This window comes from Manis pentadactyla, chromosome 2 (assembly GCF_030020395.1).
Source record: "Manis pentadactyla isolate mManPen7 chromosome 2, mManPen7.hap1, whole genome shotgun sequence".
Classification (NCBI taxonomy): domain Eukaryota; kingdom Metazoa; phylum Chordata; class Mammalia; order Pholidota; family Manidae; genus Manis; species Manis pentadactyla.
The window spans coordinates 96,901,007-96,928,516 of record NC_080020.1 but is presented as its reverse complement, the minus strand read 5'-3'; the positions used below and the strand labels follow the sequence as shown (position 1 = coordinate 96,928,516).

The window sequence follows — 27,510 nt, the reverse complement described above, 5'->3', positions numbered from 1 at the left end:
AGCCTCACTCACCACCTGTCCTACCTAGGTCACCTAAGTGATTTCTCACAAACACAGAGCACAGCAAGCTTGGTGGTACAATATTGTCTATAGATAAAAGTAAAAAATTTTAGAAGGTGGTCCCAACCTACATCCACATCTAGCCTTATTCCTTGCCATTCTATCCATTTGCATCCTCTATACTATAAGAAATAGTATTACTCAGGAATAGTCACTTCTTTTTCTACATGTCTGTAACTTTACATCATGCTGTTCCCTCTGTCCAAAATGCCCTTCCTTCTTTCATTTATGGAGAGATTCCAAGTGGCCTCCAATGTGTAAGTCAATTACTACATGTGAAAACTCTATGCTGTGTTTACCCAGCATTTTTAGAAGACAGGGACGTTTAGACAACAAACTTGAGCACATCTTTACAAGTACTTCTATTATCACACTTGTTCTATTGAATTTGGAAAACTCCATGAGTATAGAATTGTGTTTATTTTAGTTCACTGTGGATCCCAGGTTCTTACACACAGGAGATACTTAACAGCATGCTGAATGAATGAATGTCAGTTTCCCTAACTAGACTTGAATAATTTTCTTGAGAGTCTAGGTGCTTGCCATAATAGATCTTACCTCATTTGATTATATATCCACAGAGGTCAGCATAACACTTAGATGTAAATATTGTCACATTTCTTTGTTTTTCCAGTTAATCACTGGACCCTAGAGCTGCCCTTTCAGTAGGAAGTCCAGTATCTTCCTCCTTGAAAACTCCTCCTCCTTCAAATTGCTCAAGAACCTCAGGAGTTATTCAGTCTAAAGTGGAATATTGCTTCTAAACTTCAGGTGTAGAGAGGGTGGGCAAATAGCATGAAGGCTTCTGGCATTGCCACGTGCTATCATATTTTGGCACCGGTCTTGCAAAGACCTATGCCCTGTTGGTTCAGGTCTCCATGCGTTTCTAGGACAGACCAATATTTATATCTATCTATCATCTATCTATCTATCTATCTATCTATCTATCTATCTATCTATCTATCTATCTATCTATCTATCTATAATATATATATCTATATATATATCTATATATATTATATATATATATATATACACATATATGTATGTATCTATTGGTTAATAGCCTTCCCAACCTGGTAAGACAAAAAGAGATTTTTTCCATAGTGAAGTTCTGGCATCACATGGTTATATTTGAGCAGAGGACAGATGTGTAACAATGAACTTCACTTAGATGACAGTCAGTGCAGACCAGCAGTGTCTTTTCCACTAAGAACTGGAAAGGGGAAGTTAAAAATTCATCTTGTGTTTGTTTAAAGAGGATACCTAGCAATCCTTTCTTCAAATGTATCCACCTAGCTGAAACTTCATATTATGTTATATGAAGGAAGTGTGATACAAATTGAGGCTTAAATTAATGAACTGTAGTGACAAAAAAGTGTACTCCTTTCCCACATTTTTAGTGCCTCTAAAATCTAGGTATGTCTTACAATAAATGTCTTCTTGCATTTGATATGTTAAAGTAATTAATCAAAAAATTTTAATTAAAGGAAGTAAAAAATGTAAAAATGGACAACCTAGCAATTGTCCAAACACCCAGGTTCCAAACCCAGGATAAGGATATGACTATATTAGCAATATTAGAGACACAGATAATAGTGGTAGGTAAAGGTGAGTTGGAGCATGGTAGTTATCAAATGGAATTTCCTCATTTAGCATTACTTGAGAACTCATTAGAAATACAGAGTTCTCAGGGCTCTCCCCAGAAGTAGTGAACCAAAATTCTTGGGGTAGAGAGCCCTGCAATCCATATTTTAACAAATTCTCTGGGCACAGGTTTGAGAACCCCTTTTACAGCAGCACAGGAGACACCTGGTCAGCATCAATTTGGCATATCTTGGGGAGGGACAGAGTCCTAATATTTTAACCCAGGGGCAGGGCTACCATGAAGAGAAGACTCTAAGACCCAATGCAGGGAGCACTTTAAAATGCCTCAGTTCCTGGGTTCTGACTCCATGTTCACGAAAGCAGCTCCTGATTAGGAGTTTGCTGAATTGTAAGGCAAAAATTAACTGATCAGGCCATTAAGGTACCTTCGCTACTTGACAATGTGTCTCTCTCTGTAACTTACCTAGTTAGAGTTCTTGCTTTTGCATTATGTTCTTGGGTTCTGAGTATCAGTAACAGCATCCAATCTAACTGGGGTCTAAAAATATCAGATTTCTGAGCCTTGGAAAACTGAAGTTCATTCTCTGAAATTTGTGTACATTGTAAAGACACTTCCCAGAAGGGTCCACTATACCCAAACCATTTAAATGGACTATTTATTGGTCAAGAGAAGTAGAGATTAAGGGCAGTCAGGTCAAGGTTGCAAATTGGTGTTCTTCCGGCCAGATGTGGTCCACAAGGGTGGTTTGTTGGACCCACATGCATTGTTTAAATATTGGGAAATTTCACATAAAATTTTGTATTTCTTCCTGTCTTAAAAAAGCTAAGGATTTGACAATAGGGAACCCACATCCAGACACTTCAACAAAAGCCTGGAGCTAAGCAGAAGCAGCTTCCCATAGACAGGCTGTTCCCTCTAGTTTGCCATAGTCCCCACGACTCCTTACTGTCTCAAAGCCGCCAGCTGTCCTTTTCTATTACCTGCCTGACTCCTGATGGATTTGAGGACTGCTGGTCTATATAAATACTTTCCATGAAATGGATCATTGGGAGGATTGGAATAAAATTAATTACTCAGAAAATTAACTCAACTTTATTTTCTACCTGTAGAGCTATTTGTATATATGTGTAAGCAGGTGGTAGACATTAGTTATTTTTAGAAACAGGCACAATGATGAAGGCAAAGGTTGTGGTGGCAGAGTAGAAAGAGTACTAGACTGGGCCTCTAATGTCTAGATTTGGATCTGCTATTCAGCTACTGTAAGAGTTCCCTCAGCCTCAGTGTATATATCTGTTATATGGGAATCAAAGTATCTACCACACACAGGCTTTACTGTCATGATTAAATTAGAAAACACATTCAAGTTCCTGACATATTACAGACCCTCAAAAATGTTTGTTGAATTCAAATTTGGATGTGTTTCATTATCTGTATTACACTTCAGAAATTATACCTTGCACAGATAAAAGTTTGGAAAAAAATTCAAAATCGACTCTTACAAAAGCCTTACACTGCAGCGAGGCAGAGGAGTTAACATTTATTGACTGCAAACTATGCTCCGTACACTATGATGGATGCTTTATATACACTGTCCCCTTATAGCAATACTATGAGTTAGTATTGTCCTTCTTTTCACATTGTAAACCAGGGCTCAAAAAGTTTAAGTGATATACTCAAAGTCATACAACAAATGTTGGTAATCAGGGTCTACCTTACTCCAAAGCCTTTACATGTAGTAACTTGAGTGTTTCTCTAACTAGCTCAGTTATAAGAATCACTTGGATTGCTAGTTACAAACACAATCCAATTTCTTCCCAAGTTGACTGAATCAGATTCTAAGGGGAGTAGCCTGGGACTCTGTATATTTTATCAGGTAATTCTTGGTAATAGCAAGGGAACACTGCTTGTGAAAGCTGACAAAAATTCCAAGCAAGCAGAAAAAGAATTGCTTTGCATTATGCTCAATAGAAAGAAGGAAGGGAGAAGGGAGGGCGGGAGGGAGGAGGGTGGAGGAAAGGGAAGGGAAAGGCAAGGGGAGGGATCTAATCCTGGAGCTAAAGTCTATGGACTTTGAAGGATTATGAAAATGCACTTACTAGATGGGTACTTTCTTTCTAACTTCACCCAGGCTGTTAAAGGCAAACACAAGGAGCCAGCCAACAGAGAACTCAGCTAGCCACTGCAGAGGAGTAAAGCGCTTTGAACTACAGGCATCTTGTACACCCAAATTATATGCTGTGAGACACCTAGTATTTGAGCTGTTCCGCAATACAGAAGCCAATTATTCTTGGCACACACTTCTATCGTGCTATCCAAATCACCATCCCTCACATGTGGAACTGTGCCACATCAAATGCACCAAGCCATAAATTCCTTAGACCCTTAGAAATGAAAGTCAAATGTTGGAGGAAAAGATACTTTGGTATATACACCATAGAGCGGAAAAGATGTATGCTTGACTTAGTAGTGCAGGATCTATTATGAGAAATGGGGACATAGAATTCTGCCTCAGAAATTTTTCAGAGTGCAAACTGAATTTTTTCAATGTAATTCAGCTTAATCGTTACATTTTCAATTTTGATAAAGTTATTTCATTTGTAGTATTCATCTTAAACTAATTGACTTGCCAGCCTCTCCCTCTAAATACCTTTAAACACAGTGGAAAAAGACCCTAAAACGAAGAGTAGAGGCTGTAGGTACCATAAAGTTCTGTTGGGAATCACAGAAACTATACATACACTGCAAATGGTAGTGATATTTAATAATCAGACTGATTGGTTGGTTGACCCATCCCCGATCCTTCACCTCTTGCAAATCTTGAAATTAAGAGATTTAATCAAAACTGTTAGGTGATATTAAATAGAAATCCAATGATAACTGCTAGTGGTGTTGTAGAGAATTTAAAACCCATGTCCTGAAAGATAAAAAAAAACAAGAGAGTGAGATATGAGATGCACCAATCCCGGGCTTCTTATGCTTTAACATGCTTAAGAATTAACTAGAGATTTTATAATGCAGATTCTGATTTAGTAAGTCTGCATTTCTGAGCCCTGAGATTCTGCATTTCTAACAAGTGCCCAGGGGATGCTCACAACGCTGGTCAGACACTTGGAGTAACAAGTCTACTAATTTAAGAAAGCTCCCACTGGTGACGTTGCCAGAAAGATGACAGGCAATCTCCAGTAGGAGGGCTGTAACGTGACATCAGTATTCCCTAGTAGTGAAATGCAAAGATGAAAGACAGATTGAAGGGTTTATTCTAAGAGGGTGTACAGATTTATAACTGATATATAATTGAGGTTCCTAAACTTTAAAAGTCTGATGAGTGTACTGGACAATGTCCCCAGAAAAAATGTAGATGTCAACATGCATACATTTTTTAAGCAGTTTCAGAAGGTACGCTAAACCTCCTTCCAAAAGGCATGAGTCACCTGGGGGCCCACAGATCACAATTTAAGACTATCCATGTACCAAGATGTTATAGGGGGAAATTCATAGTTTTAAAAGAGTGACAAATAGTGCAACTTCGAATCTGCTTATGTATTTGACTGATGATATTATTGTATGAGGGTGGTGGTTCTCAACCATTTCCAGAAGACATAAGCTGATTGAAATATACATTTTTCCAAGGCAAGACATTAAACTTCTTCAAGTTAAGTAGGAGGAAATCACCATATTGAGAAGTGTAATTATATACTATTTGGGAAAAAAGTCAAGACAGAAATCCAAGTATAAAAATTACTGTGTAGAAAAGGGGTTTTGAAAGATATAAAGGGCATTCGTTTCATGCTCCATGTCATTTTTCCCTCCAATTTTCTCCATCTCACCACCTCTCTCTTTATACTAGTGAGAAATTATATTCAAAGTTGTCATTTAAAAGTTATACAGACCAGTTTATTATTTTTTTCAACAGTTGTTGATAACCTGATCTTAGGTAAGCAGCTAGAATTTAGAAAGGGAGCTACATGTGCATGTGTGTGTGTGTGTGTGTGTGCACGGGGTGTGTGTGGGGTAACACTATATGCTAAGGCATGATATGAAATAAAGCCACAGTGCTGTGAGAATACTGAGTACTGAGACTACTAATAAAGGAGTTTTTCCTGCATGAGATAAGGGGGGTATGTCAAGGAAATAGCCACAGAAGTAGCTTTGAGTTGGATTAAGAAGGAAGAGTAGGATCTCAATAGATGGAGAAATAGAGGGAAGGCTTTTCAGGCCAAAAGGGCTCAAATTAGCAAAGCAATGCCACGGTGAGCTGGGGGAATATGCAGTTTGGACCAAGAGGGGTATGAAGTTCTGTTACATTGATTGTGGTAATACAACTTGTAAAATTTCCTCTCCTTGAATCTGGGCTGGGCCTGGGACTTGCTGTATGTGGCAAAATTGACTGGGTGCCAGTTCTGGGATGATGCACTAAAAAGGCCTGGCTTTTGTGCCCACGGGAGCCTGAGCTGCCACGAAAGAAGTCTGGCCTTCTTGCTGGGGAGATCTTAGGGAGAGTCCAGGTGGAGAGAGAGAGGCCCTGAGACTACATGACGAGAGAGAAGATAGGATCACCCAGTCACCTGGCAAGTGAACGCAGTCCCCGTCAGGACTACAGAGAGACCCACAGAAATGCCCACCTGAGCCCTGTGCAGAGTGCAGAGCAGAAAGGTTTTTTTTAGGACGTCACTTTTTGGAATAGCTTTTTATACACTAATAGAAGACTAAAGTGCAGTGTTTATCAGTATTTTAAGTCAGTACCTTCTTGTGATAAATATAAAACTCACACACCCACCTGGAGATTTAGATGTTGCCCTGTCTTAACATACACTAGTCAAGGCCTGCTTTGAACCATTTGGTGGAGCTTAGTATATAAAATTCTAGCATTTTTTTTCTTTTTATTAACAAAAATGATAAAAGTAAACAGACCTTTTAAAAAACAACCCTTATTTTGTCCCTCCTAGACAAGAGTACCTTAGACAGGTTACAGTATGTATGTGCATTTGTGCATGAGCATGTGTGTATGTGTGTGTGTGGGGCTTGTGCTATGTTATCAAGATACATCCTCACTGAGACAAATTTACATTAAATAATCCCTACGTGTCATGCATATTCATTTTTTTCTACTTCATTCCATTTCTTCTGTCCTCACTGCTGGTTGTGACCCACTGAACTGGTTTCACCATGCATGAATAGGTTGTGACCCTCAGTTTGAAAGACACTGTCCTAGGATGCATTAATCATTCAATAAATATTAATTAAGCTTTGTATGTACCATGCATTATTTTAATCTTGTGGGTACAGCAGTGGCAAAGCAAACACAATTCCTTTTTTCACAGGCAAAATAGTTGTGCAAGAACAATAACGTGCACAAATATGATTTAATTTATAATAAATGCTGAGAAGAAAAAGTATGGGTGCCTGAGAAACCGAAAAGGAGACCTCACTGAATCTGGAGCATGGCAGTGGGTCTGTTCATGGATGCCAAGGTGGAGAGAGTGCAAAGCAACAGAGGTCAGTCTTCAGACAGAGCATGTCCAGACTTTCTGGTCTGCCAAGGTAATCAGCAGAGTAGGTTGGCAGAAGGCAGCTGAAGCAGCCAAAGTGGGGCCAAAGCTGGGCCGATGCTCCGCTCCATCCAGTGCTAAAGCTGACTGGAGAGGCTGGTACATGCTGTTAGCCTACTGGGCCCAGCTTGTCTTTAATGCTTGCTGACAATTCTTGGCTTGTTGGGTCTCTAGAGAAGAGAGCAAGTGGATGACCTTTAAAGTATTCCCCTTGGAGTCCAGAAACGAACAAAATAAAACTGTCTACCATATATCAGAACCAAATTATGAGACTGATCCAGAGTTATGCAGAATTATCTCCAGGAGACTCCCAAGCTGAACCCTGGCAGTAACTGGCTGAGGTGTTAAAACATCTGGAGAAAGAACGCTCCCAGTGGAGGGAGGGTGGACAAGTAATCTGAGAAAAAGGGGATCTGACTTATGCTGTCCATGGGGACAGGAAGTACCTGGTTGGGTCCAGGGAGTGAGCCTATCCTCCTGAAAGGACCCTTCCTACCGCTCATGTCCACATCCTCAAAAGCAGGAGAGAGCAAATATTCTGATTACATGTACCTCTGCCTATTCTAAATCCATGCGATGTGATCACTCGGCTTTCAGAACTTACCTACAGAGAGAGAATGTGAGCGCTGGTAAGGCCAAAACATTTTGTAGATCAATTGTTATTCTAGTTTTATGGCTATTGTGAGCTTTGAGAGTGGAAGTCAGCATACACGGGCACTGTGGCGAGCTCACCTTTCTAAGACTGCATGGCTGAGGGGCAGACCCTTGAGTACAGTTCATTCACCAAGGAAAATACTACTGTGTAAGAACCTGTCTGGATGGCCAACTGTCCTTCCCCGGGCAATACTCTTAGGCAAGTTCCCTTCCCTCTCCCTCCCCTGTAGCACCATTTTCCATTTAAAATTTCCACTAGCACTAACTCTTCATGAGCGCTGCCCATGTACTCGGCATTGCACCAAACACTGTGCGGCTTCTCTCATTTCATCCTTGTACTTAGGGAGGTGCTATTATCATCCATCGGTTACCGCTATGGAAACTGAGGTTAGGAGGCAAAGGGGGACAAATATGTATGATATTGCCTCTCCTTGATGCCTATGCACTAGGGTTTGAGCTCTGTCAATGAGTCCATTTGTTTCCAAAAATGTGGCTTGTGAAGTTTGCTTTCTTTAAAGGTAGAAGGGAGAACAAGGCAGCTCTACCTGAGTGCTTCACTGACATACACACCTTTCTTGCATCCCACAGGACTTCAATGTCTTCTCGGTGTTCTTCAGTGTTTCATTCAAACCAGGGAGAAGTAGCTCAGCTCCCTCCCTGCAGCCCCGTCTTTTCTTCTTCTGGCTTTTCTGTGGTCTGACAGGGGAGAGTTCTTGCATGTTTTCATTTTGATTCAGTTTGCCTCCTGCCAACTTACAGCTGTGCAGGCATGATTCTGGAACTAGAAAATGGTCCGCAAAATGTGGGGTAGGCCTCAGGAGAACTTTCTGTAGCTCCTTAAGGTGATAACAAAAAGCTACTTAGGATCCACTTTTGGATAGGCTCTTAAGTGATGACTATCGCCCTGGATGTGCCCTATTGTGCCCCCCTCCCCATGCAGGAATGGCCATTTACACATACCTCAATCAGTAACTAAGATGTTATGTTTCACAAAATGTCATCCTTTCTTTCTTTTAAAATATTTATTAAGTGTGGGGTGTTTGAATCTATATTTTTCTGTCCTAAGTTCAGAAGAAATTAGGCACAGTGAATGAAAGACCACAAATTTCAGGGACCAAAACGCTGATGTCGCTGATGTGCCTCCTCTCACAGCTGCGGCTCTTCACTGGAGAGCAATGCTCTTAACAGGAATCCAGTGAAGCCGAATCATCTCTGTAAGCGGGACTGAGTAGGATGATTATTTATTTATTCACGATTGTACTGAAAATCTACCATGGTGGAAGCACTGTTCTCTATAAATCTGTACCAGTGAATGAAAGATCCTTGCCCACAAGCAGCTCACAGTCTAGTAGGGGAGAGAGACTCAATAATAAATGTAGTGAATTATTTGTTAGAAGGAAAGATATGCTATGAAAACAAACAAATATACAAACATTAGAACAGGGAATGGGGATAATTCAGGATGTAGTTAAAAAATAGGATGGTCATGGCTGGCCTCATGCGGAAGATGAAAAACATCATCCAAACTTGAGAAAAATTGGGGAATTGGCCTGATAACTGGGGGGCAGAGAGCATTTCATGTAGTACCAAAGTCTCAAGATGGACATGTGCCTGGTGTGCCTGAAGATTAGCAAGGAGGCCGGTGTGGCTGGAGCGGAGTGAGCGAGGGGAAGAAGAGTGGGAAAGAAGGCAGTGATGGAACAGGCACCCAATCAGGTGGGATGCTGGAGGCCAGAGGAGGCACCTCAACTCTGAGGGAAATGGGGAGCCACTGCAAGGCTGTGACCAGTGGAAGGGCACCACCTGCACTGGCTGCTGCCTGTAGGACAGACTGTATACAGCAAGGCAAGAAGCAGAGTGACCTATTAAGAGGCTTCTGAAATCATCCAGGCCAGAGAAGATGGTGGCTTGTAATAGGGAAGCAACTGTGGAAGTGGTGAGAAGGACTTGGGTTCTGGGTCTGTTTTGACAAGAGGGGCTTCAGGAGCTCCTGGTGGGCTGGATATGAGATGTTATATAAAGAAGGGGCACAGGATGTCTCCAAAACTTTGGCTTGGGCAAGAGAGATGGGGAAACAATGATTAGAACTATTTGTGTGGCAGGAGGTCGGGGAAATCTGGCATTCACACCTTCCTCCCTCCATCCCTCCCCTTCCTTCCCTTCCTCCTTCCTTTTCTTCTTCCACCGCCTCCAACTTCCTTATTCCCTTCCTTCTATGCACATCTACAAGTGCAGACACTGTATCTAGAGATACAACAGACACAAAGCATCCTCACCATCAGAGTATGAATGACAGATGAGGCAGAGAGGAATTGATGGTAGGGAACCTCCTACATTATACTACTCAACTTCTAAAAATTAGCTCCTGATATTAGCAGTTTTGAATAATTCACAAATTTTTAACCATAACTTAGAAAATGTATCAATACTTTCATATCGATTCTACTAAGAAAGTTATGTTAAACCTGAAATTAGGGTTCCATTGTTAAGGTGCTGATATATTTTTGTGCTCACCATATTATCAAAAACAAACAAACCAGAAACCATGGATTTGAAAGAAGCATTCATTACTATCTCATAAAAATGGTGTCTTTTTTGTTTCTCTGTCTGCTATCCATTATAGATTTTGACATCTCAGCTGACTATATTACTTATTGGTTTTATTCCAAGAAATTGAATGCTAAATTGTACACCCTAGTAGAAAGGATGCCCTAGGGTACAACAAAAGGCAGACTGGCAGTGCTAGGAGGCCAATTTTTGGAACAGACTGCCCATATTTGACTCCCAGCTCTGTTTCTTACTACCTACATGACCCTGAATTAGCTATTTAACCTCTCTGTGCCTCATTTTACACAACTATAAAATAAGAACAATAACTATCCAACCTCACAGATTAATGGTGAGGATTATGCAAAGTCCTTACAACAGTGGGGCACACACAGAAAGCTCTCAATAAATGGCATACTTACTGAGCTATTGAGTGTAATTAGGTGAATATTACTATTGCCACCACACACACAGTAATTCTCTACTCCCTTCCCAGGAGCTTATTTTTGTTTCATGTTATATGGTTTTTTTTTTTTCATTTTCAATAGACATTTCTTTCCTTATGAGAAAACAAGGAGGGAAAGAAAGTTGGCAAAGATGACATAAATGCTCAACACTGTTGGTTAAATAACACTATTGGTAGAACATGAACAACTACAAAAATGATTTTGAAAAAGTGTATTTTGACTCAGAAGGATGTTCAGGATTTTTGTTAAATTAAAAAAAAGAAGTGACAAATGGTTGAAAGTTATGATCTCATTTAAAATATATATAAGTATACAAACACTGGGAAGGATATAAAGCAAATATTAACAGTGGTTATCTCTGCATGGCTAGATTTTAATGCCTTTTGTGACTCACTTCAGTTTTATTTTTGGAATATGTATGAGGTGCTCAGATGACTGCGTAGCGTCACCAACTGAGATACATAAAAGGGAACAGATTTAGAGGAAATCTATATTTTATTTTATATACAAAGAATTTTATAAACTTATGAGATACTCAGGTGGGAATTTTCAATAAATACTTGGGTTTTTCAACTTTGAGGAAGTAGCTAAGATGGACTTGAAAATGAATTTAGGGGTTATCAGCAGAGAGCTGGTAGTTAAAATAACAAAAATGCATGAGTGAATGTTGGAGCATATGCAGAGTAAAGAGAGCTGGGGGCTGAGAGTGGAATCCTGGGAACTCTGGGTCAAAGGAGGATGGAGGAACTGCAGTCTAAGAGGGAGACAGAAAGGCTGTATGGCCAAACCAGGAGGAAGAGAGTTTCAAGGAGGACAGACTCACAGATGCCTCAGAGAAACCTAGTAAGAAAAATGGCTAAAAGTATCTATTCTATTTGACAGTTAGGAGATGGGAGGAACCACAGCAGAAGCAGTTACAGTAGGTGGTGGGACTGCAGACTGACTGGGTTGAAGAATAAATGGGAGGAAAAGAAAACGGAGGTAGTGAGGGTAAACTCTCCTGCCTATAAGTTTGAATGATAAATCAATAGTGATATGGTGTGATAACTGGAGGAAGACACAGGATCAAGGAAGGGAGCTTTTCAAACATCAAATGGAAGGGAAGAATTCAACCAGTCTGAGGAAGAAATAACTAGATATTAGGTCTAAGAGAGAAGGGGAATAAGGGATGATAGATGAAATAATATCCAGGAGGAGGTAATGAAGGGGACAGAGGTTAGGTTTGGGGGTATTTTTCCCCCTTGTTTTTAAGTGCATAAAATATCTGTATCACTGATTATCACATAGAAATCAATACAGATTGAGCAAAATATAATTTAGCTTTCCTTTGTTTTGATGACTTGGTGTTATCAATTTAATGTCAATTACACTCAGGAACCAGACAGACTCCCCACTGCACAGGTGTTGTTGGGGTTTCCTCAGACAGGTTGAGCTTCTCACCCTTTTCAAAAAGGCCCCAAACAGCTGTGTTTTGGGGGATGATTTTGATAGATTTTCTGTTTCTTCTTTTGTTTGCAAGTCATCAGCTGTCACTTGGCTACTATCAGCTGTGATTTTCCCTGGAATCCCCTACTCACCCTTTCTTATTTGCTCATCTGATTATGGAAGGAGTAGAACCACATGACTGAATTTGTGTGAGCCATCACTTAAACCCAGGTCTACATTTCTTTTGCTAGTGAAGTGCATCATCTTTAGGGTGTGAAGTAGTGAACATCTAGTTGGGTGCTCAGAGACCTCTGTTTGCTTCCTTCCTGGTGTTGATCTGTATTATAAGAGAAAGGGGTCCCTGTGGAGTTGGAGGGCTGAATTCTTAATAGTTTGGGTTGTATACTGCTGTTTATAACTGAGGTATACATATAAATCATGTTTGCCAAAACATAACGTCTATATAGAGAAAAGGCTGACGTGGCACTCTGAGCTCAAGAGTTACAGCTTTTCCACAAAATCTACATAGTTTGTTGAATGACTTCGTTAGAGTCATCTGCAGGCCATAATCTATGATTACATAAATAATTAATAGTTTTTAAATAACTTTGCAATGATTTTGGTTCTGTGTAGATCCCCAACTATGTAATTCTAAGATTCTGGCAGGCTTATAATTATTATTGGAAACCATTTCTTATCTCAGAGACTTGGTGAATTAATGCTTGCTGACTAATGAGTATAGAGCCAAAAATTGTGTATAATTTTAGGAAATGAAATGGCAATCTTTGTCCAAATTCATTATCACCCTGTTCTCAGAATATATTGTTCTAAACTGTATTATAATGTACTTTCCTTAAGCAAATATATTCAAGAAATTAAAATGGCATAAAGCATACAATTCCCCATTATATAATCAGAGAAAATGAGAAGGAATGGTTTTCAGAAAGCTTCAGAAAGCTCATTCCTTCAATTTCTTTTCAAGGCATAGGCTATATGTAATTTACATTCTACGATGAGGATACGAACCAAATTTCGGCCCTCTGACTCTGATCTACTGAATTTACACCATTCAGATCTGCTCAGACAGGTTTTGAAAATAATATTTGCCAAGAACATGTGCAAATATGCTCAATGAGCATCTTGCACATGTATTTTTCTGCCTTTCCTTTCTTTTTCACTCTGCTTTTAAACATCAGCCTAACTGCAGTAAAAAGAAACCGCAACTGCCCTATTACTGAATTGCAAAGCAAAGTGTGCCAGAAACATCCCTCAGAATTTTAAAAGAGAGTCAAAAGGAAGATGCTCCGCACATACTCCTTGGCTGCAGGAATTCTGGTGAAAGGAGATAATAACCCTGAGCTGTCTCAATGGTGACTGTGCACTGGGCAAGAGTGGGAGAATGACTGGCAAGCTCAGAAAGTGGGACTGGCAGGTAGGAGGGGGACAGGAGTGGGGGGAGTCAAAGATGAAGGGCCCTAAAGACAACAGGAAGGAGAAGGGCTGCAGATGTGCCAATGGGATAAACCTCCTCTTCTAAGTTTTCATGTTTCGAACAAGTGTTTTCAAAGTTCAAAGAAAGACAACTTTCTGCAAGATGAGAGGTAGGCACCTGGTTTTAAGTAATTAATAACAGTTGGTAATTATTCAATATAATCATTAGCAACAATAATGGTAAGACTAAATACCAATAAAAATACTTTGCAGTACACAGTGGGTCCATGTGCCAGCTCCTTCATGTCTGAACTCAATTTCTCCACACGTGGTCACTATTATTTCCCTTCTTTCACAATGGCTTTACTCAACACTCTGGATGTAATTTCTCAGCAAAGGAGTTGCAACAAAATGCCAAGATTACTGCTGAGCTGAGTTACCTCTATTCTGGGGTCTCATTACTATCCATTATTCATCTTCTTGTCAGATAAATCTTCCTAAAATACTGCTTTTGTAGAGTATTGTCATGCCTATCTGTGTTCAAAACCATTCATGACTGTCCACTACCTGTAGGTTAATGCCCAGAACACCTTAGTTTGACAGGCCAAAGCTTCAGCCTGACTCGCTTCTACGCTCACTTACCTGGACCTCCTGCTACAGGACTGTCATGCTTGTCACATGTAACCCAGACTCAAAATCTGGCATCTGTCTGGGGTGCCTGCTCTTCTCTGTCAATTTAAATACGTTAGGCATCACACCCAGCTCAAGCTTTATTTCCTCCATGGAGCCTTAATTCTTCCTGACTACTGCAGCTTTCCAAGATCCCCTTGTCCTCTACTTTTTTGTCTTCTATATACCTATATGATTTATTGCTTCTATTATTGAACTGATATCAAGAATAACAGAATTACTGTTGCGGTGGTATCTTGGCTGTTGTCAACTGTTAGATATTCAAGAATTTTGCAAAAGGTCTGTTAAACCAATGGTAGGCTTAAAACCAGCCATGGTGGGAGGATTTATACTATGGCCAAAGGCAAATATTGCAGATCATGTTTTGTTTGTTTGACTTTTGTCAGGAAGGAGGAAAAGAAGAGAATTAACTGGTTTACCCGCACAACATTGCCACAGGCCCTCTAATCCACTATTCTTGTTACTAATACATTTGACCAATTCCCTATTATAGCTAGCCAGCATAAATTTAAACACTTCCAGGACTAAGTAATCCATAATCTCCCAAGGAATTAGGTTCCTATGGACATGCACCCATGTATATAAACTGAACTGTAGGCACCACAATAGCTTAGCAATAACTCCTCGATGTTATGTGTTCTTTATGGTGCCCAGCGCAGCATAGAGTGAAAAGCAGATTCTTCTATCTTCCTAGCTTCAGTTTCTGAGTCTCCCCATTGCCTTTTAACTTCTGGCCTTATTGAACCTTAGAGTTATTTCTCAAACATATCAGACACATCTTGCCCTTGTGACTTTGCCGAGGCCACTTTGGCGGGCCCTCAGAGATGGAAGCCCTTCTTATACTGAGAGGCCTTTGTGACCTGAACAACTCTCCACTTTAAATATGTTGAATTTTAACTGTCTATTGATTTATCTATCTCCCCACTATACCGTAAGCTGCTTAAATGTTAAATCCTACCTTTTCCTCCTATGTTATCCCAGGTCTGAGATGCCTGGCACATGGAGGGTGCTTCAGCAAATATCTGCTGATAGTGAATAGAGCAATTCAGATAAATAAATGAGGCGATTTATAGAATGTAGGTCTGCTTTGGCTCTTGTCCACAGAATGAATTGCTCTAAGGAATAGGTCTCATGACTTCATTACACTGTTGTTTTCTACAAAGCAACCACCAGGGCATGGATTTCAAAGAGGAGTTTCTTCACAACCCTATGAGTACTTTACATATTGCTTTGCTCCTAGGCACCTTCTAGTGTTCCTGGTCTCATCCCCATCTCTTCAGAACAATAGTGTGGTCTTCTAGTTTAGATGTCCTTTCTTGCATGCATGTGTCTGTCTTCTTCCTCCCCTGCTCAGTGCTGATGGTACATATGCCACAATTCCTGTAAAATCTTGTTTATCCCTGTGAAGGCTTCCCAGTTGTTCTACTGTTCTATGCTTAATACCTTACAACTGAAAAATTAGGCCACAGGACTTGGGGGAGAGAAGGAATTAAGAAAGAAAGGGAAAAATACGAGTGATGTAAAGCATAAGAGAATTGCATAAACTAGGGTGGGAGGATGAAATAAAAAAAAATATTGAGAGCCAAATAACATAATAATACTCTAAAACTATCAATTCAAACTTACCTCGTCTCCACCTTTAAAGAAAATAGCTGATGTTACCATATTCATAAAAGTGAGTTTCTCTCTAAATTTCCAAGTTCTTATTTTTTGGTTTATAGATCCAGGATTCCTTCTAACAATGGGCAAAGTAAAAATAAAATGCTTTTACAAAAACCCTAATATTAAATACCAAGATAGTAAAGTTATACCCTCTACATAGAATATAGGGGTTGCCAACATATGGGCTCTGTAGATGGAAGTATATTATTTGAGGAATTGAAATAATTATTTGGAGAGTTTAGGAAAAATGTTTCTAACATCAGAGCAGAGGATATAGACTAACTTTTTGAAACTTGAGGTTTTTTTTTTTAACTGTTTATAAAACAACAGATTGTGATTTTGTTTTCCATCCCACCTCCAGCTTGTATTTTTATTTTTCCCAGTGGTGCTAATATGACAAAGTAACAGGAGACTATAATAAAGCTTAGAATATAGTGACTTTCATTTCAAACAGTAACACTATTTGTCATCACTGAGCTCTGCTGTATGTCTTAACATTAGCCATTCAATCATGCTTCAAAAGGGACAAGATGGAAATGTCCTGCAATCCATTACAATTTCACCATCTTTCCAACTGTTCATATCCAGGGAAATGGATAAGAAGGGCCTGAGGCAGAAAAGCAGGACAAAAGAAAATTCTTCTTGTAATCTATAGTTTCACAGAGGCTGATGGGGAAGAATGCAAAATGAAATCAAACCAACAAACGCTAAAATCTGAAAACTAATTATTTCTCCCCCAACCCACTTGAAAAAAAGGCTAAAGTTAACTTTTTTGTTTGGTTCAAGCTTGCGTCCTATTCTTCTTTAGTATATCCCACGGCATATAGTCAAGTGGTAGCCCCCTGAATTGTACTTCACTGACTTTGACCTTGTTAGATTTATCCATTTCCTCTTTGATCAAACACATATGAACCCCATCTGTGTGCCTCTCTTTGAGTACTGTGAATTCCAGTATCAATAAGACACAACACAAGCTCTTGAGAACATTACAGGATTACAGTAGCCAAGACCAATTTTTTTTTTTAATTTGTAAAAGTGCACTCTGATGTTCTTTTGCTAAATTCTCTTTATCTAAAATCCTTTAGTGAGGCGAAATTCACATAATATACACTTTAAATTACAAAGTGAACAATTCGTTGGCATTTAGCACCTTCACCATGTGCACCTACCACATCTAGTTCCAAACATTTTCATCTCTCCAATAAAACCCCTCCAGCTTCTCCCTCTGAGGCCACTTTAAATGTTGATGTGTGGGAATGCCTTCATCTAAAGACATGTTTAGAAAAAACTCTTTGACACCAATTATCATTCTAACTTGAAGAATGGACTGAGAAAAAGTATTGAGTTCAAAGAGGCTTTCACAATCAGAGTCAGCCTCCTATCTGAGGGTTTTCAAAATGTCATTCTTCACTCTTTTGGGGTTTTGGGTTTTGTTTTTTTTAAGTCTTCATCAGTTTTCCAGATTCTCATTTCCCACAGCCTGGAGCTGTTTCCTTTGGTCCAGTGGCTAGGGCGTTGGTGTTCTGATAGTACTAAGATACACCTAATTACTGAAGATCAGTTGACATCGGGATTCTCAGGTCTGTGTGCTCATTTATATTCTACACCTCAGGACTTCATCTCCAAATCGCACACAGCCCTCCTCCCATCTTCAGCCATTGCAATAGTGCAGCTGATTCTAAAAACATCCCACCGCATCTTCTTTGTTTAATTTTCTATCAGCAAATCCTTCTTTCATGTTTACTTCCTCTACCATTCAGGTAATTCAGTTGACTTAAAAAAAAAACAAAACTCTTTGCAGGTAATCTTTGTTTTCCTTTCATAATATGCTATTTACCAATCCTCCAACTGCTTAATTTTGTTATACACCTCTAGCTCTTTGTTCTTATGCTGTTGCTTTGCCATTACATTTGATTCCAAAACCTGTGATCTCTCCGGTTCATTTAAAATATTAATTGCCAAGTTTCCTGCTCCTGACATTGGAGTTCTTAATTCCAGCATTGAACCAAATGTTTTACCCTCATTTTTAAGGCTTACTCCACTCAGACACTCTGTCCCCTAACACAGATAGAAAATACTCAGGCCCTTATAAATCTGAAAACTTCTGGGTGTGGCTGCCTTTTGGAAGGAGCTAGTCAGCACTGAGGCTGCACAGTGCCGAAAAGTGGTTAAAAACATGTTTGTGAAAGTCAGACAGATGTGGGTCCAAATCTTGGCTCTACCACTTATAAACTACATGACCCCGGACAAATTGTTTAAATTCTCTGAGCATCAACTTCCTCATCTGTACAATGTAAAATAAGGCAGCATTGTTTAATGGATAGATCTTATCTTTTATACCACTTTTAATATTTACACAACTGTAGCAGCAATCAACATATTACCTCAGAAACTGTTGAAAAGGTATAACTTTTGGGAAATGTACTCAAAGAGGAACAACTTTTCCTCCCCCGAGGTGAGCTTCTGATTCTGCCCTGCTAGGTATCTATATATCACAACACCTTTCTAAGTCTTCACTCCCTTACGTATGAACTAAGGCAGGTTGAGTGAGGAGTTCCATTGCTTGTATTCTGACTCTGTGATTCTGTGATTTTATTTTACACATGAAGACCACTGAGGAGTAGAGAGAGAGGCAATAGTGGGCTGTGGTTTGCTCACAGTCACACACAAAGGTCTGCTGTAAAGCCAGCCCACCCTAAACTGGTTCCCAGTGAGTTTGGGTTCCACTTGAGCGGACCACACTTAGCTCGCCCTTCTCAACTATCTCTGCTCAGCCTGACTCTTAAGATTCTTTCAACTCTGCCTCCCTGAATTTGCCCTGATAACTGCAGCCTGACTACCCTCCCACTCTGAGATCTCTTCTTAAAGTGGTTATTCTATTAACCTTCCCATACCAGTTCCTTTACCACCCTATTGCTGACCTAGTACAACCTGTCAGTTAATGAGAAGTATATGGTGGATCAGGAAAAGAGAAAAAAATAAAATTAACCCACATCACGTTGGATAAAAATTTTTAAGCTAAAGATACTGATGAGTTTTTAAAATCATGATACGTTATTTATGAACAGGAATATCTAATTAGGAAAAAGATGGAAATGTGGACAGGCTGGCAAGTTTCCCACATGGCATTAGTTCTGGTGAAGGAGGAAGGGAAACGGAGCTGGTAGTGGGGGTGGGGAAATGGGGTCTTCAAATTAATCGCTGCTGTTTTATTTCTTTTTTAAAAAAGTATCTGAGGTGGCTATGGCAAATATTAATATTCATTAATTCTAAGTTATGGATATATATATATACACACACACACACACATATATATATTAGATCTTTTAATTTCTTGGTAATTTTCATTTTCAAGTTAATTTTAAGAAAGTTATAGCTCCTATGTGAATAATAAGAAATTTCAGATCTCTTGCTGAACAGTTCAAATGCTGGGGCAGGTCCTGCAGGACAAGTATGTGTAACCAAAGCCCGGGTGCTCTCAGTGCTTCTAGCTCTGGATTACAGCAGTTAGAGGAGACTGAGCTATTTTGTTTCCATGGCTCATTAAGCTAGAGTTAGACTGGTGTCCATAATCAAATTCACTGCATCTATCCTTGCCTCCTCCCTATGAAATGAGGCCCGACCTTAGGGAAAAGGAAGACTTAAAGAATATCCCAAGTCCGTGGTAATTCTGCCCGTAAAGGAAATGAACACACCTGAAAAGGATTAAATTCTTTTTCCTTTTTTCTGAATGATCCCCTTCTGTACGCTTCGTCTGTCTGCTGACTGCCAGCCCTATTTGCTAATTCCCATCCCTCCTCAGGCTCATTAGCACTTCCGGTTGCAAACCGGTGCTCAGTGAACCTGAGCAGACATCTCCAAAACACACCCAGACTCCGGGGCCATAGAGCTTCCCGCTGGGGCGCCTGGAGGAGCACCTACACAGCACCAGGGACGGTCAGTCAGCCATGGTCTGGGAGCGCTCCAGACATGAGGAAGTAGGAATAGCAAGAGACCAAAGGAATCTGTGGGTAGGAAGGAAGGAGATAGGCTTTCATTATTTGTCACTGAGGAAATGACCTGGAGTGAGAATAACAGAGAACCATAGATGGGGACCACAGTGGGGAGAGGTGGGGCAGGATGGGGGGCATGACACACACACAAACCAGAACAGGATCAGCATGGAGAGACAGGTCAGAACACGGCAATCGAGGCAGCAGAGCAGAAAGGGGGTGGAGAATGGGAACAGCTGTTCTGTATTGTGCTGGCAGGTTTAACAGCAAACAAGTGCCTTGTGGGGCACAAGAGCCTGGTGAGGAGGCTCTGGCCCCTACCGACTCACACCCACTCCACCCTCCTCACCACCCAGTGATCCACACACCCTCAGGCTCATACAATTGCAGGGAGGGCTCTGATCCTCTGAGGGACAATCCAGGACTTGAGGAGACCCTGGACTGCAGGCTCAGAATTGTTTCCTTTTTTGGCATTAAAAAACGGCATTTAGTATTTTAAAAAGAAAGGAAGGAAAAAAGGAAGGGAGGGAGGAAGGAAGGAAAGATTCCATTTAGAAGACTCAGACAAAACAAAAATAGCCAATATAGGCCAAGTTACAGCTTTACGTGTATCCTTTCAAGGGTACAACCCCTAGTCCTGCATGGATAACTAGCCATATTTCCATTATACCTCTAAGGAAGGCAGGGTAGCGTACAGAGTAAATGCACTTTGCTGAACTGCTTCTCCTCTGTTTACTTGGTCACCTTAAATGGAAGAAGCCCATCTTAATGTGACTTTCACTATTTTTTAAGAACAAACAGGGTAGGGGCCAGAGGGTTGGTTCTACCCCCAGTAGTATTTGTATATTTGAAAGGAGTCTCCATTGTGTCTCCTTCTTTTCAAAAGGAAACATGTCTTTGAAAAACGAAGAGCCATTATTGGGCTTTCCTCTCCTGCGGCATCTATCTCTAGTACCAGTCCATTTAAATAGGAGTAATGCAGTTTATTAAATCCACATTTTCTGCCAGATTCCACTTTATGTGCATATGTTCTTTTGTTTCCCTCCTAACATTTCCACGGCTCAGAAACTATTCTTTGTGGTATAGCTGAAGGATATGGATATTAAAATCAGATCAGCAAAAGATTTTATGGACTTTAGGAGGCTGCCAATCAATGCTGTAAAATAAAGCACGTTGTGCACTGATATCATCAAGCCTATTCTGTGTGGTTTCAATGCTGCTGTGAGAGAGCTGGAGGCGGGTGAAGCTTGCAGGACAATTGGAGGAGGTAAGAGAGTGCAAGGGTTGGATTAATTGTGGAATTTGAAAGTGGGGACAATTTACACAAAGAATTATTTTCAAAGACTTCCTAACCTCCAAGACATTTTCCAGGCGAGGTAACCTTTGAATTACAACTGGAGGTGATATTCTTGGAGCAGCCTCCGAAAGCTGAAATCACAACATGCCCACAGTGCTGCCATCCCAAACCCACAAGTTTGTCATTTTCTCAGACAGACACACAAACCCCCGGGGAGCCCACGGGGATGCTGGGAGGTCGGGGAGGTATGCTTTGCAGTAGCTCTTTTGAAGTGTTTAATTCCTCCTTTGTAATCTATTCATCAACACACATTTCAAGCATATCAGTTTTAGCTCAACAATTTCATTCTCAGAGGCTTATATTTATTCCTGTGGCTCAGGGCCTCTGTCCAGCATCTGGGTGGCAAGATTTGTTTTGTCCGAATTCAGAAATATTAACAGAATTAAGTTCTCTCTTTCTCTCGCCCACCCTCTCCTCCCGCCAATTCAGGCTAGGATGCCCCTGAGGCTGAGTGTGAGGAGTGGGTGTACGTGAGCACAGGAGCGCCGTGTGCCTGTCTTTTTAAAGTACAGGAAATGCATAAAAGAAAGAAGAGTTCAGCTGGAGCCACAGCTCCCTGTCTTTGCTTCTTTTCCCTCCTCCCCTCCTCCCCCTTCCCCCCAAGCACCGGCTTTTAATTTTCAAAAGCACTGCAACTGCTTGGTGTGGTTTCAAGAGCTGGGGTGCCATTCTCCCTGATGATGACTCTGCTGACGTCAATGGCATTCTTATCATGCCTAGTGCGACATCAGAAACCAGCCCTCAGAGGCTCCTCTTATTCACTGTGTCTGGGCTCTCAGTAAAACGTGGCCCAGATCTCTGAAGTGAAAGGGACTCACTTCTCTATCCTAGCAAGCCCTGCACTCAGCCAGACACCCTTCTGCATGGCAGCTAGCCAGTTAAGGCTTTGTTCCTTAGTGTTGTCTGCTGCAAAGACCCCCTGAGAGAAATGAAAGAACTAAGTGGATCACAGTGTTTCCTGTGTGTGTGAGCTTTCTGTGTGTGTGTGTGTGTGTGTGTGTGTGTGCCTATCCTTCCACTAGGACAAGACTGGTGACCTGCTTCTGATTTTTCTTTAGGTTTTACCAAAGCCTTTGATAAGGTGATTTCCCCTATACAGTGGACAAGACTCACTCATGTAAGTACTCCTAGCTTACTATGTGGGCTAGAACTGGAGCCCAGATCCAAAAATCAAGCCCATTTTCACTTCTCCAGACTGCAGCAAGCACCCCTCTTCTCTTTTTTAAATAAAGAAAAAAACAGGAGGTAGGAGAGGGGAAATAATCACTGCTGAGTAATAACAGTACCAATAATACTAGCTGAATAACTGGACAGGATCCCTGAGAATTTAACATTTCCTCTAAATACTCATGACTTCTTTGAAGAGTTCTGATCTCAAAGGCTGGAGTTAGAAAAACAGCCGCTAGATGCTGAAACTTCCCAGCAGCTCACTTCCCAGCAGTTTGGGGACAGCTGCTATGATGGTGATGACGAAATTTTCATTTGCAGTAGTTTATTATGGTCCAAATCTATCTTGAAACAGATCAGAAATGTCTACGGTTCAAATCTATGTTTAAGGAGTCAAGGTCATTTAACATGACAACAGAATGGCACACACCTAGGTAGGTTTTGTTGTCCCATCTTTGAAACAGACAAACCAAAACGATCTTGATATCTACCAACCAATTAATGATGGTTCCTCTTAAAGAATACTAAGCCACCCATAATAAACTTAGTAAGAGTGACTGTTCTAGAAAGAAGTCATTTAGCAACAATGTATGAAATGTGCAATCATAATCCTATTAGAGCCACTTGGAATCATTAACATTAAAGGGACATCAACTTACATGTGGCTGAGCCTCCCACCTTCCTGCGAGGAAACTGAAGCCTGGGGACAGTTATGGGATTTACTCAAGGTCGCACAACTATTAAATGGCAGGACTGACAAACTCAAGCCGTCTCATTCTAAATGGTATGTTCTTTCTACTACAACACATTGCTTTAAATAATCAGTTATTTAAAGGCCAAACCCAATTTGCCCAGGAAGTTTCCATTTTTCATGTAAACATAAACAGTAAGTCTGAATTGTTGGATTAAAGTGAATTATCAGGAATTTGTTGGTGAAAGAGTTCTAGTCAATTTCTTTTCTGTTCTCAGAGAACAACTATTGAAAAGATTATTAAATAGAATGGAACAAATTAATATATGTTGGAAATGCATGAAATTCAGATCAGGTTTTTAAAAGGTAATGATTGAGTCTGGGAAGAAAGATTTACCTGGGTTCCAAATATGTCAGCTTCCTGTACCCAGCCATCATTCTGCCTCATCGTTGTCCTACCTGGCTTCCAGACACCTGAGTGTAATGTTGTCATACTGATGTTATTCATTTGCTTCCTAATTCAAGCTGTTGGCATAAGGTTTGCTTCCTTCTCCATACGATCTTTACAGTTACCTTCTGCACTCGCCACCCGTATCAGTGTTGCCTTTTCCTCAGAGGACTATGACTGCTTTTACAAGTCACCTTTTCACACTCTCTTTTTGAGAGATGTGTGTCATATTCTGGTCCAGAATGGAGAAGAAGAGACTCTGGCTTCAGTTAGACAGAGCTCAGCTGGAAAGCTGGCTTAACCACTTGCTACAGTTTTAGGGTATTTCTTAACCTCTCTGGGCCTCACTTTCCTAATCTGTAAAAAAAGGGAATAAGATCCCTACATGGGCTATTAGAGTTGATGCCTACTGAGCTCCTATCACAATGCCTGGCACACAGGAGAAACTCACAAAGGACAACAGTAACAAAGATGACAAAAAAATAAAAAATAAATCAGAGAATCATAAAACTAGTGAGTACTAGCACAAACTGACAAAGGACAGATAGCATTTTTCTCCTTCTTACCAGGTTTAGATCTAAGGAGTGCCACTAAAATTGGAAGGGCAGTATTTCTTTAAATAATTTGTCTAGTGAGAAACTAATTATCTGAACCAAATATATGAGCATAAGCCCACATGATAAACTTCTATTAAAGTTAGTGGAATGCATTTTGCACTGAGTGTTTGACTGCAATTGGATGTCAAGTAGCTGCAAAACCTAATTGTGCTCTTAAAAATTCTTCAAGGATTATTTTGAAACTGGTCTGTGAGAACTACTTTACAGGTAAGTAATTAAGGGCTGAGTCAGTTTCTGGGTCTCTTCTCCCTGAGACAAACCTCCAATACTCACTAAGTGATAAGAAGCTTTGTGTATGCTGAGATAAGAAGCCAACTTAGTTCCTTAAACTTGAAGGCAGACCCACACTAAGGGCACAAGAGTTTGAGAAAGTTTAGCAGTCCATTTGTGAGATAGGCCACAGTGTCCCAGAAAGCCTGTTTTCACTGTACTACATGTTACTGCAAAACTGGGAGTTCATTCCATTGATAACAAAATATATCAAAATATAAATGCTTTTATCTTTGCAGAAATCAATAATTTAATGTAAAATAATATAGCATTTAACTTAGAAACAAATTACAGCCATGCCTGTTCAACGTGGCGCACCCAACTTACACAAGTACAACTGGAGTGATCTGAGTAAGTTCTTGGTTGGATACGAACTAAGGAACCGTCAATGTCAAAAGAAGTGTATGTGATTCAAAAGATGGTGTTCACCTGGGTGATTTAGCTCTGAATCAATCAATTCTGCCTAGAGTGCTGGAGGAAAAAAGCTCTCCTTTCCAATGAAATTATCACATCTTGCTTACCTAATGAAAGTTGTGCACCCAATCAATATCTTAGTCAATTTTGAATGTTTGATATCCCTGTGCATCACTTGAACTAATGGAAAGAAAGGGTTTGGACATATCTAACTACTCCAAACTAATAAGTAAGGTTGAAATGCATATTTCATCATGTCTTTTCCTTCTTTAATACATTTCATTAGCGATGTTCCACTCACCTAACCTGCCTGCAGAGGTCAGGCCCATTCATATGAATCTGAGGAAGGGGCACCATTTTCTAACTCATCCAGCCAAGGAGCTTGCACTTTTGTAATCTGTTTGCCTGGAGATGGTGTCTTTTAAAAACATACAAAAGATACCTTAACTATGCAAAAGGCACAGGGGTGGTCCTTTCCAAGGCAGCTTAGTGCTGATCTGGTTAAGGATACGCGCTCACAGCCACTCGTATTGTACCTTCATGGTACTTAAGACATTTCAATCATGTATTTGTTCAATTTTTCCTTACCCTCCTAGACTGTAAGGTAAGAATTATGACCACAAAGTTCATCTGCCTATCCCTAGCTATTATAGTGTCTTGTACACAGCGGTTGGTCAATAAAAATTTGATATATAAAATTGGGTTGCTAGGTCATACCTGATGTATTTCTCAGTACAAGTTGCTTTTGAAAGGATAGGAAATAATTCTCTATCCTCATGAATGACTTTACCCTGGTCATTCCCAAACACCATGGGCATGTGGTATGGTAAAATTCAGTCTTAATGGCACTTGGTGCAATAAAAAATAAATATTAAAGCCAATATAACAGTTATACATGCACACACACACACACACACACACACACACATTAATAAAAGTTGTCAAGAGCCCCCTTTTGGGGATGACTGCTCTTTATGTATTTTCCTATTTGGTGATAGTAAATGTATGTAGGATGTAGGATATAAATGTCCTAATATGAAATCATGACTCTAGTATATGGTAGGATGTTCTGTTGGAAAATAGCTTTATTTGGTAAAAAAAGAGTTTATGAGTTGGTAATCCCATGTTGGGCCTCTCAATTTTTTTATTTTCAAATTCCAAAGTCTGGGAACCATTGACTTAGCAGAATGTTCCCATCAGAACTCAGACTTGAGGATTTTTGTGATGCGTGTCTTAGTTTCTAATTGTGTGTGTCTCCAATTTGCAATCCTTTCTTCTTTTACTTCTCCATCCTTATATTTTTGTCTTTTCTGAATCTAAGACTGCACCATTTTCTAACTTAATGATTTTCAATATGCAATTCTTACAGTGTCTGCCCCATTAGAGACCCACATTAGGTTCCCTCCAAATATTTTACATAGTTTATATCACTTTAAAGGAAATAAAGTTAAGGTTTTTAAAAATTCTAATTATATACATTATAATAATGGGTCTAAAACACTCACCCACAGTTCACTGGAATAGTTAAAGGTATAACTTTTAAGGGTCAAAGTAATCGAAACTTTCTTTACATACATTAGACTTTCTAATTCACTCTCCTTTGATATAGAACCAGAATCCATTTTACCATTCTTTCTAGAAAAGTATGCCAAGGGGTAGATCATGGAAAGATAATGATTTCCCTCAGCCCTTGGAGCAAATGAGAGGGAGATTAAACACAAGCCACATTCTTTACTTATTCTAGCATCCACTCGAAATAGAATTATCTGTGTGCCATTTGGAAAGTACTGACCTAAGTGACCTTTACGTGATTCAATATACATGTCAGGACCTTCTTCAATGGAATAATAACATTTCAAATTCATATTCCATTGCAGTACATTTTCAAGTATATTTTCTTTTTAAACAGTTAATATAGGGAAGCATATAATTCATGAGCACATGAAAACAATATTAGCTTCATTCTCTCTATAAGAAAATTTCCTATTGCTATTTCTGTGTATATACATATACATTCATGGCATTTATGGCATGTTGACATTATTAACATTTCCACTTGATTGTGGGAAGTGGTACTCATTTTTAGCTCTACTTACGAGTATTATAAACCTGTTTTAAGATATATTAGAACTATTCTTGTCAATTACTGTCTACCTCCATACACCAAAGTAAACTTGAAAAGGATAAAAGACTTGAATGTAAGTCATGAAACAATAAAACTCTTAGAAGAAAACACAGGCAAAAATCTCTTGAATATAAACATGAGCAATCTCTTCATGAACGCATCTCCTCAGGCAAGGAAAACAAAAGCAAAAATGAACAAATGGGACTACATCAAACTAAAAAGATTCTGTACAGCAAAGGACACCATCAGTAGAACAAAAAGGCATCCTACAGTATGGGAGAAAATATTCGTAAATGACATATCTGATAAGGGGTTAACATCGAAAATATATAAAG

General features: G+C 39.8%; 1 protein-coding gene across 11 annotated transcripts in view; it reads right to left on the bottom strand.

Moving 5' to 3' along the window:
- PDE4D (phosphodiesterase 4D) overlaps positions 1–27,510 on the bottom strand; it is a 729,058-nt gene that overhangs the window by 127,633 nt on the left and 573,915 nt on the right. The window contains exon 6 of one of the 11 annotated variants that reach the window (XM_057495034.1): positions 1,181–4,583. The exons of the other annotated variants lie outside the window; for them this stretch is intronic. Coding sequence (XP_057351017.1) covers positions 4,570–4,583 — 14 coding nt within the window. The 3' untranslated portion in view covers positions 1,181–4,569. Of the gene's footprint in view, positions 1–1,180; positions 4,584–27,510 lie in introns of those variants that run through there. 11 annotated transcript variants of the gene reach the window in all.